The sequence below is a fragment of the Typopeltis vanoorti genome, chromosome 1 (genome assembly GCF_054136105.1).
Source record: "Typopeltis vanoorti isolate ZY-2024b chromosome 1, IOZ_Tvanoo_1.0, whole genome shotgun sequence".
NCBI classification, from domain to species: Eukaryota; Metazoa; Arthropoda; class Arachnida; order Uropygi; family Thelyphonidae; genus Typopeltis; species Typopeltis vanoorti.
In genome coordinates, this window is record NC_143549.1 from 162325947 (window position 1) to 162340871 (window position 14925).

Genomic DNA, 14925 nt, shown 5'->3' on the forward strand with positions numbered 1-14925 from the left:
CAGTAATGGTGGAAAAACAAGTAAACTATTTTACATTCAAATAGTCACTGAACAAAAGTATCATTATTTAAAAACAGCTATTTTAAAAACAAGGGGTACAATTTATAGAAATAGGTTTAAAAGGGGGTATGCAAGTGGAAAAAGGTTGGGAACCACTGATTTAGACAAATAAAATGCAATAGCTGATGAAAATCAGAGACCTGATAAGACCAGCTTAGAAGAAAGCTGATAGGAAACTAATTAAGTTGGACTCACATAATATCCAGCATACCCATTTAGGGTATACAATAGAAAGTAATTCTTATTGATATTTCTTTAGTCACTTTAATTTGGGTGGCGAGAAGGGTGGATGCTCCGAGAGGAGGTGAGAGCATGTGTAGACAGGAAAGAAATGGGATGACCTGCTATCAAGAGGAAACAGTTGGAATTGAAAAGGATTTTAAAATGAATAAGCAGAAAGGGAAATGGTCCCAGTTAAGGATGGAGAGATCACATTGAATGAGTGGTATCAGTGGAACTAGCTGTAGATCCAGAAATGAGCTGTTGTGTTTGTATACAAATGCTAGAAGTATAAGAAACAAGGCAGTTGAAATGGTTGCATTAATTGTGTCTGTTCACCCAAAGAGTGTAGGAATAAGTGAGACATGGTTGGAAGAGTACGACATCCTGATAGGAATAGAGATGGAAGGGTATGATGTGTTTCGTGAGGATAGAAGGGGTAAAAAGGGAGGGGGAATGCTATTGATGATAGAGAAAGAGTTATGTCCATACAAAGTAGAGATGCAAGAGGGAAATAGTGACGGTGGTTTTGAGGCAGTATGGTGTGAGATAGTCAAATTAGTCAAGCAAATAATAAAAGGGTGATCATTATGGGCGATTTTAATTATGGCAATATAGACTGAAATGATGAGATAGCAACTAGAAGTAAAGAAAATTAATTTCTTGAGTTTTTGAGGGATAACTACCTCAGACAGTGTGTAACAGAGGGCACGTGAGGATTGAGGGTCTTGGATTTGGTCATCTCATCAGAGGATGTAATTATAAATCAGGTGTCAAATCATCCACCAATTGGTTAGAGTGACCATGAGGTGATTACCTGGGTGGTTGCCAGCAGTGTGAGGACCTCCGTGAGAAAAGGGTATATGTGGAACTACAAGGGGGGGGGGGTGATTATGAAGAGCTCAGGAGACAGCTTGCGGGTGTAGCATGGAATGAGGAGTTAGCTGGAAAAGAGATCAGTGCAGTTTGGGGGATTTTCAAAAACTATCTAGTAGATGCAATGTCTAAGTGTATTCCAAGGGTGAGAAGGTTAAATAAGGTAGGTGTGAGATGGATGAATAAAGAGATTAAGCATGCTATACAGACAAAGAGGGCATTATGGTGGCAGCATAAGAGAAGTGGAAATAACCAATTCCATGAGGTCTACAAAGACCAGGCAAGGAGGGTGACTTGGTTGGTAAGGGTAGCTAAAAAGAGGTATGAACAGCAGTTAGCTAATGAAGCCAAAAAGAATCCAAAGGAGTTCTTTCGATATGTAACCAACAAAAGAAAGAATGATTATGGAAGAATGACATTGATAGAAAAAAATGGTATAAAGACAGCTGTTGCAGAGGGTGTGGTGGAGATACTTAATGAGCAATTCATAAAGGTCTTTCCATCCTGTGAATGTGACTTCATGGAGAGATTGAGAGCAGTAGATGATGGGGAGGAGAGACTGACTATAAGTGAGCAATAGGTGTATGGGGAGTTGAGTAAACTAGATGTTAATAAAGCTGTGGGACTTGATAATATATCGCCACGTATTCTGAAGGAATGTGCCAGGGAGTTGACACCTGTCGACATATTTTTTTAATACGAGTCTTGCACTCGGTCAAGTTCCTAAGGAGTGGAAGGAGGCCAAGATTGTGCCATTTCATAAAGGAGGTGATCGAACTCAAGCATCAAACTCTAGGCTTATCTGTGTGTCAGGTGTTGTCATTAAGTTGTTGGAGAAGCTTGTGAGAACTAATATCCAGAGTTGGGTTGACAACAATGGTATTATCTTTGATGGACAGCATGGATTTGCTAAAGGGAGGTCATGTTTTAGTAATCTACCTACTTATTACAATAAAGTGACTGCTTCCTTAGAAAGAGAAGAAGGATACACAGTAATATACTTAGATTTCGCAATGGCTTTTGATAGAGTACCTCATGATAAATTGATAGTCAAACTAGAGTAGATGGGGTTGGATATTAGATTAGTGCATTGGATTGGAGACTGGCTATCTGATAGGTATCAGCTAGTTGTGTATGGAGAAGTGATGTCTAGGAAAAGGAAAGTAACTAGTAGAGTGCCTCAGGGGTCTGTTTTGGGGCCATTACTGTTTAACTTGTATATTGACTATATATAGGTCAAGATTTGGATGGAGATATTCAGTTGTTTGCAGATGATGCAAGTTGGGATGTATTATGAAGAGTAGTGGAGATGTTGTGACCTTACAAGAAGACTTGAATAAATTGAGTGACTGGGCATGGAAATTGGGATGTGAGTTCAATGTTGCAAAATGTAAGGTTTTAAAATTTGGAAAACAAAGAAGGGATATGCTTGGTGAGGATGTATTATGGGAGGTGGAAGAAATACGAGATCTGGGGGGTGATAGTGGATAAGGATCTGAAATTTAGGGGACACATAAGCACATAGCCTTTGTGTTGTCTTCACATTGTGAAGACAACACAAAGGCTTCTGGGAACGATGCAGAGGACACTGACTTGTAGAAGCAGAGAGATTCTTGTTCCGTTGTATAAGTCTTTGATTATATAGGCCACATATGGACAAAGACCAGATTTGGTCACCTGGTTTTCAGAAGGATGAAGAGATGTTGGAAAGGGTTCAAAGGCGATTGACTAAGGTAGTTTTTGACCTCTGGAAAGTGGAGTATGAGAAAAGATTGAGAAGATGTAATTTGCAGAGTCTGGTGGACAGGAGGAAGAGGGGAGATATATAGAGACCTACAAGTTGGTAAGGGGTTGTTATAGGATCAATTCTGGAGAAGTTCTACAGAAAATAGTGAGAGATCGGGAGAGAACCAGAGATCATTCCTGGAAACTGTATTAAGAGGGAGTGAGAGGCAGGTTTTTTTCATGCAGAGTTGTAATTGATTGGAATGCCTTGCCTGAGAGTGTGGTGTCTGCAAGGAATTTGAATGTGCTCAAGGCATGGTATGAAGAGCTCTGTCTGTGTGATAAAAGGACCTCCCAGATGAGTCTTTGACTCCATGAGGTCTTGGGGTAATAATAATAATAATAATAATAATTTTGATAAACAGAATTATTCCCATTTGTTGTGATGGTGAATGGTATTTGTACTTGAATTCCATTAAGCAGTTTTTTAGATTATCATTCATTTTTTCAGTTTTTAGTAAAAAATATATATGTAATATGCATTTTTTGCAGTCTGAAAATAGCTGTTAAGTGGCTAATGAGGGCATTCTCTGGTTACTTAGCAACTGACCAAATTCTTCTGCTTTGGGATAGGATACTGGCATACAATTCCTTGGAAATATTACCAGGTAAGATTGCAGAATAAGAATTATCATTTCCTCACCTCCATAGAGTAAGAAGCTTCATTTGCAAAAGCTTGATTCACTGTAGGGCACAATATCTATCATACCTCTACTGTAAATACTTTCATCATTAGCGCTCTCACTACCCACTGTATTAGCCACTTTCCACTCATTCAGTATTCCTTATGCAAAAAATCTACTTTCTGCTCCTCTACTCACAGCTCTTCTACAGCTTTAAGGAATAACTTCTCATTCTCCCACCACCCAGTAGTCTGTGCAGTATGTTTCCCAAATCTGTATGATATGTTCCTTTCACAAACTTAGATGTCTAAGTCATATTACATCTTAGCCTCCTCTTCCTATCTGCTGAGTTCTGCCATGCACATTCTTTCAATCTACCCAGATCAAGGAGTGACAGGTATGAGATGGATCCTGATACATAGGGTTGTTATGTGTTTCTGACCATTAATATCATCTTTACTTTTGACATATCCTAAAACTGCAACATTAGTAAAAACAGAATATCTCATTCTGTTTTACATTCCTAATCCACTAATAAGATGCTTTAAATATCAGGAATACTGGATTGTGCAGTCTTTCATGACTCTGCCATCTGTGTCTCTGATGTGGCAGTAAACTCTGCAAAAAAAAAACTAAATGCAAAATTATATCCCCATACTACTGAGAATGCTAAAGGAGGAAGGATGAAAAAAAAAGATACAAAAACAAAAGATAGACCAAACCTATCATCTGATATCAGGATGTAAAAAAGTAAGCTGCCCATCACAACACCTGTCCTGAACATCTTCTTACACTGAGAAGCTGGCAGTTATGAAAATTTCAGAAGTAGCATAAACTTGTATGTCTGTTCCACCATCCAATAATTTAAGCATACCTGAACTTTATGACCATTATTGCTTCTCTTTGGCACACATTAATTGCTCAAGTTGTTATGGTATCACTCCTGAAACAACTCCTGAAATGATCATGCTGAATGGGATCCTACTTGTCAAGAACTTCATGGTAACAGCATCACTGAAAGAAAAACTCCCTGATACCTTCACAGAAGAAATGAAGCCTCTATATCCACTGAATTTCAAGTAAACAGAAGAACTGACTATCACATATCAGATGATGTATTAAACGTTTTATTAAACACAAGAAGAGATTGATGTTGGCCATCCAGATCATCCATCATCAGCATCAGACTTCCATGGAGTCCATCATGGGAGGTCCCACTGTTACACAGCTCATCATAACATGCCTTAAATACATTCATTTCCACACTCACCACAATCTTGGGAAATGCATTCCAATCACCTACTACTCTCCATAAAAAAACCCTACTCTTTCCCCCTCCACCCCCCTGTGCTCATACCCTCCAGGGATGGCCTCTTGTCCTTCCACCTTCTCCCCCCTCCATTCTATGAAATAACCTAGATCCAGTGATAACCTCTTACTATCTTATATGACTCAATCATATCCCCCTTCCTGATCTTATCCACTAGACTGCAATACTCAGTATTCCAGAGACTAGAAACTATCTTAGTTAATTGTTCCTGAATTCTTTCCGATATCTCTACATCCTTTTGATAACTAGGTGACTAAATCTGTGCACAATAATCCATATGTGTCTGATCAAAACCTTATAAAATTTAACTATAACATTCTCATTTAACATGTCAGTGTTCTTTACATCCTCATAATTTTAGCAATGTGTACCCAAAATCATTGTCCACCATCACCCCTCCCCCAGATCCATTATTTCCTTTCCCCATCTAAGATATCCCCACCAAATGTATGCTCTGTTTGCTTCCTGAATATTAAAATCTTTCACTTTGCAATATTGAACTTGTAGCCCTACTCACTTTCCCGTTTACCTGGGAAAGTTGCAGATGATGCAACTTTGCATCATCTGCAAATGACTGCATGTCACCATTCAAGCCTTTTCCAATATCACTAATACACAAGTGAAATAGCAACAGTCTCAAAACACTCTTGGGACACACCACTAGTGACATTATTTTCTGAGAAATTGCTTCTCCATACGCAACTTGCTGATATCTGCCAGATAACCAATCTCTATTCCAATGCACTAATCTACACCTGATCCCACCCTTTCCAATTTAATTACTAGCTTGTATGTGGCAATTTGTAAAATGCTTTTTCTAAATCTGTATATAGCATGGTGTATGCATCTGTCACCAAGTGATAATAAGTAAGTACAGTAAAATCTCTTGTAACTGGCAATACCAAAACACCAGCACTTTTGAAGGTCTAAATTTAAACCCAAAATTTAAGCCTATGAGACGAGAAAAATATGCAGTGGGCTCGCATTCTGGTAACACTGTCGTATGTACAACTGAGTCACGTGCCCCATGCGACTCCTGAACATATGCTTCACACAATACTCCCAGTGACTCATTTGCTAAGAGAGATCATATGGATTGTTTTGTTTATTGCACAGCCAGAACTCGTGCCAACAAACTGCTCCTATGAGCATATATGTACGCTCCATGTGGTGTCACTATGGCTACTCCTGTGAAACATAAGAGAAATGCTCTCACTCTCGAGTTAATTGTAAAATATAAAATTATATGTATGTGTTTTAAATTTTAAAAATCTGCACAATTTTTTTATGTTATTTATATAATTATGACTGGCAGATTGAAAAACACGACCAACAAACTTTGCATACTGCAATTTCTACAGATGGCATCACAAAACATGAACAGGTAAGTTCTCGAAATATATATTCGATTATCCTGCAAAATCTCATGTCCGGAATCGGCGAAGTCCCATTGTTGCTGGTTAAAAGAGATTCTATGTATAATGTTTAACATGATCTTTCTGTAGCAAACACATACTGTCCATCACAGAGAATGTCAATCCAGTCCAGAATATTGGTCTTTAACTTTTCTAGCACTTTAATCACAAAACTACTTAGACACAGATTGACCTATAATTTGAAGTCAAGTAGAACAATTTTGCTCTTTCCACTCATTTGGAACTTAGCCCATTCTAAAACTCATGTTAAAAAGATACGTCAGTGCCATTGTTAATTCCCTTGAACATTCCTTCAAAATGTGGTGATATGTCATCAATCCCTCCAGCCTTCGTAACATCAAGTTTAACCAATATCTCTTAGCTCCTGCTCACTCACCATCAGCATCTCATCCCCTTCTCTGTACACTCATGTTCTGCATGATGTCACATTCACAACGAAGAAATACTTTTATGAATTGCTCATTTATTATCGTCACCTTATCCTTCAGAGCCTCTGTAGCTCAATCGGTATAGACTAGAGCTTCTTCAACTGTGGGTCGCAACCCCATTTGGGGTCGTGTAACTGAATGTGTGTGGGGGGGGGGGTTGCAAAAAATCTGGCAACGGTAAAAAGTTTCTGAACGTGCAACAACCAAAAATTTATTCAAAATCAAACGCGTAATGAATCTGAAATGTTTCTGGCAGCGCTCGCCCATGTTGCATCATACTACTTCACGTCAGCCTTGGTTCTGAACACACAACATGCACCCTTTGCACTGAGCATCCCATCACGCCATGCAACACTAACGAACACTGCCAGAAACACCTCGTTCATATTTGAGACTATTGTATTGTAATTCTTTATGTAAATGGTAAAATTATATGTATACTAAAGAATTGTTTTAAAATAAATTTCTTTATGATTTATTATCAGTAAATGTTTGATTTGTATACCTATTTTATATACCTATATACCTGGGGTCACGAGTGGATAAAGTTGTGGAGAAGCTCTGGTATAGACGAAGCCCTTTGGTTGGAAAGATCTAGGTTCGATTCCCATCCATGACATGAGGAACCTTTATCTGGTCTGTTTTGACCGTAAGTTAGCCAATCTCATACAGAAGTAGAGGATTTTTTCACCTGCAAACTCTGGTTTTTCGTCCCTCAGAACAGGATCTACAGTCATAAAAGTGCATACTTAATCCCTCATTAGGCGGGTTCAACCAGTCCTAAGGGATGATGGAGGAAAGGGGAGAACCCCACATGAATGAATAAATAAATAAAATCTTATCCTTCATTTTTTTTCTACCATCATCAACTGATATCATCCTTCCATAATCATTCTTTTTTCCTAATAGCAAAATTTCTGAAGAACTTTCTGTGATTTTTTTATTTTTATTTTTTTTTTTTGGCCTCATTTTGCTGGCAATACTGTCCTTTTGTGACCTTTACCAAGTTAGTTACCTTTCTCATCTACTTTTGTACTCTGTATGCAACTGATTATTACTGCTTATCTTGTACCACCTTCCCCATAATACTTTCCTCCCTTCCAGAATGTATGCTTCCATTTTTTAATTCAGATGTTGTATCTGCCAGATAGTTTCTGAGTAGGGCCCAAACAGCAATGATCTCCTTTCCATCCAGTTTCTCATTCCACCGCATGCCTTTTCTTGAATTCTCAATTTGTCATAATCACCATATTTATAGTTCAATATGTATTTTTGTCCTCTGCTTCTACCTCCCACGATATTGCATCAAACCACTACTGCTATTTGTCCCTTGCATCTCAAATGGGCATCACTCTTCTGCTGTTTCAGCAACACTTATTCTCCTTTCCTTCTGTGCTCTGTTTTCATGAAAAACATATCCCTCCATCTCTATTTCTGCCAGGATGCCATCATCATCCAACAACATCTCACTTCTTCTGATAGTTTTTGAGGGAAATTTTGTTCTGCTTATTTTAGATACTGCTAGCTTTCGTATACCAACATAATAGCGCATTTCCATTTCTGTAACAAGTTCCACTGATGCCACTTCTCAGATGTGACTGTTTCATGCTTCCCCCTCCCTTGTCATTCTTCTCTATCACCGCCAATCCTGCAATTGTCCCAGACCCAAATGCCCTGTCCCCCCCCCCTTATCCAAGACCATCTCACTCCTTTCTTGTCTGCTCACATGTTCACTAATGTATCCAGCATCTGCGCTGCTTACACTGTTCTCCCTGACCTCCCCTTCCCACTTTTCCCTGTCAATCTGGTGTTCCTGTCCTCTCATTCCCTTCACTCACACTACTTAGCTCTCTATTCACAAGCTCTTCCACCTTACTTTCATCCTTTTCCAAATCACCTCTTACTTCCTCAGATCCTCTATTTACTTTGGCCATTACTTTTCCTTCCAGCAACAGTTTCTCCAGCTGATTCACACCAAAACCATTTAAATGAAGCCCATCCCTCTTATGTAATTCTGTCCATCCATCAAATTTCTGTCTGTTCATTCCTCACATTAACAAAATACATTCCTTTCTCCTTACACAGCTCCTATAGCATACCATTAATAATCATTGCTTGCTGTCTCAATTCACCGTTATACCTGGGCAACATACTGAATACCTTTCCTACCTCACTTTTATCTCTTACTCTCCTTAAAAACCTTCTGAAATCCATTCTTTCACTCTTGTGTACTTGTTAACTTCTTTCACATGGCTAGCTTTCATTCCATTCTTCCTCACTCTTCCATGCATATCTGAAATCCTCCTCATTTCACTCCACATATATTTTATCTCTTGCTTCGTCTTCCTCATCTCCACTTTTGCTTCTTGAATCACTTTTTAGTGCCATTCACACTGGCTACTTTATCAGTTGCACTCTCTTTCTAAAGGTCTTACCATCAGTCCCATATTATATCTTACCACTAGTGGCAAGCTGTTTCTCTTCATCTATCTTACAAGCTATCTTAGAGTTACTGTCAGTGGCATTCTCTTGCTCGCTATCAGCCTCACACACACACACTATCACTTGCTTCCATTGCTATGCTCATGATCTCTCTCTCTCTGCCTTTTTTTCCCCTCTGCCATTCACATTCATATTTGTCTCGTACTCCATGAGCATATCACACTACTTACATATCTGCACTTGCTCACCTCTCCTGTTTAACTTCTCCACATAGACATAATCATCATTTCCCCATACATTCATATTACATTCATGGCATCTGACCATTTTTGAAAAATTCATAACTCACACTGCTATTTTCTTAAATCATTAACCCCAAAGAAACAAAAGAAACAAAGATTAATAATAAAAAAAATGATGATAGTAGTTGCGGTTCCCTGCAGTTGATAATTTAAGTAGTGGGGAGTGAGAGCAGTAGAGTAGCTGCCCTCCCTTGATGAGTCTTTGGACTCCTTGGAGTGTCACATAATAACAATAATAATTAATACACAGCTTAATACTCAACTGAACACTGCAAACCATTCTCAGTTATCACACAACAAAATTCAGTTGAAAATCCTCAATATTACCACACAACAAATATGAAATTTAACTTATAAATCAACAATCTATTTATCTTTTCTGCCTCTAGCTACCCTTAATGTTCAAATGGCAAACACATGACATTATCAATCTCTCAGTAATTGGATTAATTGGAACAATCATTATTCCATCCAGATATTAATGATATGGCTGTCTTTTTGCAGGAAACATTTAAAACCTAGTGAGGATCCTACCTTAAGTCAGGATCCTTACCAGGTGTTACTATTATTCATAAAGATGGAGATGAAGCTTCTCATGGAGAGTTGTAATCCTTGGTCGCAAATGTACCACTTTTCAGCATCCAGCTTAATACTTTGGGCAGATGTAGCTATTTACATAGGTGGGATTTCCTATTACAGTATCTTCCATCAGATTATGACTCAAACAGATCTTGATAATCATATATTCCAGCTACTTCTGCCTATACTTATTATGGTTGATTTAATAATCTTGAGACATACTATTTTGGGGCTGCCAACACAAATGGGCAAGATCAGATTTTTGAGCATGTTTGACAATAACAACCTCTCTCTCTCTCTCTCAATAATTGACGCAATTATTGAGAGAGAGAGAGAGAGAGAGAGAGAGAAATACTCAGAAAAATGGACGCAGTAACATTTTTCATGCTGTTTTTGGGATGCTGCACTACCACTTATCCCAACAGTATGGCATCCTCAAAACACTCGCATGGAGTTAGGGCTATTTGTTCTAATGACACAGCCCTAGAAAATGCACTCAAGTACCTTTGCAAAATAAACAAAATACTGCATTCCCCCCACCACCACCACCCTCCTATAACCACACACAAGATCACAACGAAAGTATTCTCATCCTTGTTTGAGGTATATATCTGAATAATATAATCTACGTACCACCTTCAAACCACACTCTCAACTAATTACTTTCATCCATTCTCTTAAGAATCATCGTCATCCTCTTACACTTCCTGGAGTGTATAAAGTTACTTGTGCTTGCTGCTTGGCCTCCTTTGAACAGACAGGTAGTTCTGTTAACATCTGTCTACCTTGATTAAGAGTGATGTTTTTTTTTTTATATGCAGCACCCCTACTTAAAAATTTTCACCGGCCACACTGCACCCAGCCTATCATGTGGTATCATATCAAATGTCTTAGAAAAATTCAACATTATCATAGTGTATCCATTCCCTTTATCCAACTCGGCCATAACATTGTTATAAAATATGAGCAAATTGATAAAACATGACCCTCCTTTAGTAAACCCATGCTGTTCCCTGCAGAGTATAGAATGCTTGTCTACCCATTTCTGTATGCTATTTCTTACCAACTTCTCTAAAATCTTCATTATCACACAAGAGATACTAATAGGTCGGTAGTTAAACACATCATTTTTTGCATTTTGTATGATAATTCCCTTGTGCAATGGAACTATCATACATTCCTGTGGTATCATTCCTGAGCTGACACTCAAGTTATACAAATGTGTGAAAGGTCTAGCCAATTCAGCTGAACATTCCTTTAGCAAACAGGCAGATGTTCCATCTGTCCCTATTGACAAATTCTTATCCAGGTTATGCAAGAGCTCTTCAACCTCGTTTTCATGAACCTCTAACTCTTCATCCAATGTAATAGTAGCACCATGCTACATACATCTGGTTGATATATTCTAGCAAAGTGAGTGGCATAACGATAAAATTCTTTTGGATTGCCTTTAGCTTGCATGGCCAATTTCTTTTCATACTCCGTTTTAGCTTTTCTCACAATACTCGTTAATTTTCTGGCCTGAGCTTTACATATTTCATAACCCCTCTCACTCTTATTCTCACGATATTCTTTCCACATCATCTTCTTCTTGTGGATCTCTTGCTTAATAAGGCTGCACATCCATTTCACTCCCAGCCTATTTATTCTTTGAATGCTAAGGATACATTGAGATACCGCCTCATTCAAGCACTTTTTCAAAGATTCCCATGCATTACTGTCATTTTTTCCATTCAGTAACTGATACCATGGGACCAAAGATAGTATTCTTCTAAGTTGATCGTAATTTCCAGCTTTGTAATTCAGCATGTAGCCTGATTTAATCGGAGCTTCAATACAAGTAGATACTTCCCAAGAAAGAACAGCATGATCACTGTCACTGATTGGTGGTAAAATAGCCATATTCTTGACAGAGATCCCTTCTGATGCTATGAGCAAATCCAACACTCTTTGAGTATATCTGTATTAATTTTCCATAGATCTGAGAGATAGCCATTCTAAGATCAAAATAACACGATCTTCTCTTAAGTAATTTTTCTGTTATCTGGCCCTTAGGGAGTTGACTTGTTAGAACATTTGTTCCTGTCAGTTACAATTTGAATTGTTTCCCATAACAACTGTGAATCACCACAGTCGTAATTTCTACTATGCTAATACTGGTTAGAAAACCAGTGTAATGTAATATAAGCAGGTTTAATAAATTAATTAAATGTATGGTGGTGTATAGTGTGACTTCTGTCACGAATTGCACTACATTTTTTCAGTAATACAAGTTATGCTGCTTTAGGAGTTTAGTTGTTATTTATATTGTGTTATTTTTCGGTTATTGAGAAGGTGAGATCAGATTCGAACTCATCTACAGTGGAAGAGAAGAAGAAGATAAGCTGTCCTGGTTGGCCAAGTGATTAGCGTATCCATTCTCCAACCAAAAGGCTGTGGGTTTGAATCCTGCCATGGGCATGGATGTTTGTGATTGTTTGTGAAAATACTAGTGGTGGCGGTGGGCAGTACATGGCGATGGTATAATTGTGGTTTGTTGTAGTTGATGGATTGAGAGGTGGAGACAGAGTTGAAGAGAAGGTCCCTTGATGAGTCTTTGATTCCTTGGAGGTGTCATTTTTATTATTATTATTATTAATAAATAATAATAATAATAAAGATAAGTTTCGTATTTAGTATAATTGAATATAGTTTATACTTTAGATTATGTTATATATACGTTAAAAATAGTTATACTTATGTAACTATTATCTCTTTTTAAGCTAATTTACTTATGCTCTACTGTAAGTAAATTAGCTTACAGTAGAGCATATAACACAGTATAATAGAGCATTTAGTATTTAGCATCTAGTTATAGTAGTTCCTCGCCACTGTTTGAATGATGGCGGCAGCCGTAGCTCCAATTACAAATGGCATATCGCCAGGTCCTTCCCCATTTAGGAACTCTATTTTGCATAATAACATAATACAGGATTTTGTGGTATGCGGTGCTTGTGAGATGTACGTGTGTCCCGGCAGTTGGATATGTGTCGGATGAGAAGGGGGGGGGATGCATGTATGAGTCGGTGTGTCAATGCAAGGAAGTGGAATTCCCAGGGTGGATGGTAGTAGGGGTGTGGCTTCTTGTGGGAATGGGTACTTGGAGAAAGGGGAAACGACATCAGATAACACTGAGTCTTGAGGGGATTTTGAATTGGTATAGAAGCAGTGACATTTTTATGCTTTATACAATGCTATGAGTATCCAGAATAAAGGATGAATTGGTGGCGTTGATTGCATCAGCCTGGCCAAAGATTATTGGGATCTTTGTGATGTGGTTGACAGAAGATGATATAATAACAGGAATAGAAGTAGCAGGGTACAGCATTTTTCAACGGGATAGAAAGGGAAAAACGTGGTGGTGTAGTACTACTTATGATAAGTGAAGACTTATGTCCTCTAAGAGTGCAGGCTTTGGAAGGCAGCGACAACACTAATGGTTTTGAAAGCATATGGTGTGAGGTACAGGTGGGCAAGACAGGATATTTATTTGGGTGTTGCTACAAGCTAAGGAGCACAGAGGGGTGGGGAGCAGGAGATGTTTAGGCAGTTGAGCTTGGCAAAGTGCAAGAAGAATGATTGTTATTGGAGATTTTAATTACAGCAGTATAACCTGGGAAGAAGAATATGCATGTAGTAATAAGGGAATGGAATTTCTAGAATTCTTGAAGGACAGATCTCTTAGACAACAGGTAGTAGAGGGAACAAGAGGTGGAAGAGGTTTGGATTTGGTCATAGCATCAGAAGAGCTGATAATAACTGAGATGACATCTCCCCCCCCCCTGTTGAAGAGAGTGACCATGTGGTTTTGACTTGGAAGATGAATAGACATGCAGGTGTATCAAAGAAAAGGGAACATATATGGAATTATAAGGCAGGTGATTATAATAGTCTTAGGTATCAACTTGGGGCAGTTCCTTGGAGGGTAGAATTGGAAGGCCAGGATATCATTAGTGCTTGGGAAATTGTGAAAGGATATTTGTTAGCAGCAATAGTAATTTGTATTCCACGAGTGAAGAAGCGGACAGAATTTGGTGTAAAGTGGATGACAAACAATATCAAACCGGAAATGCAGTTGAAAAAGAGATTATGGAAGAGATATACTGAGAGAAGTGGAGAGCAGATACATGAAGAATATAAGACGCAGGCCAGGGAAGTGACCAGTATGTTGAGGAAAGCAAAACTGGAATATGAGAAGAGATTGGCTAAGATCCAAAGAAAATCCTAAGGAATTTTTTAGCTATGTGACCAGTAGGAGGAGAAATGATTGTGGAAGAATGATATTGCAGAATAAAAATGGGAATAGAGTGATAGATGCAGAGGACATAGTGGAGTTGTTCAATGAGCACTTTATTGGAGTATTTCATCCTGGAGAAGAAGGTTTTAATACTAGAAGGATAGGGCAGGTTCAGGGTTTAGAGGTGAGTGTGGAACTTGATGGTATTTCACCATGGGTTTTGAGAGAATGTGCTAAAGAACTGACATCTCCGTTGACTGGCTCTTCAATAAAAGTCTGGCTGTGGGAAAGGTACCCAAGGAATGGAAGGAAGGTAAGATAGCTGCTGCACAAAAGTGGTAGCAGACTGGAAGTGTCTAATTATAGGCTAGTTTGTGTGTAAGCAGTAGTTGTTAAGGTCTTGGAGAAATTAGTGAGAAAATACAGCATTGGGCAGATAAGGGTGATGTTATTTGTGAGAATCAAAATGGATTTGTTAAGGGGGCACTCTTGTTTTAGTAATATGATTTCCTTTTATAATTAAGTGACAAGAGTAGTTGAAGAGGAAAAGGCATACTGCTTTTTTTTGA

At 38.4% G+C, this 14925-nt stretch overlaps 1 protein-coding gene across 6 annotated transcripts in view; it reads left to right on the forward strand.

The window, feature by feature from the left end:
• Nucleotides 1-14925, forward strand: part of LOC150110589 (TBC1 domain family member 19) — a 476985-nt gene that overhangs the window by 406923 nt on the left and 55137 nt on the right. For 5 of the 6 annotated variants that reach the window (XM_090395037.1, XM_090395020.1, XM_090395012.1 and 2 more), the window contains exon 16: nucleotides 3433-3548. The exons of the other annotated variant lie outside the window; for it this stretch is intronic. In XM_090395037.1, coding sequence (XP_090251163.1) covers nucleotides 3433-3548 — 116 coding nt within the window. The remainder of the gene's footprint in view (nucleotides 1-3432; nucleotides 3549-14925) is intronic. 6 annotated transcript variants of the gene reach the window in all.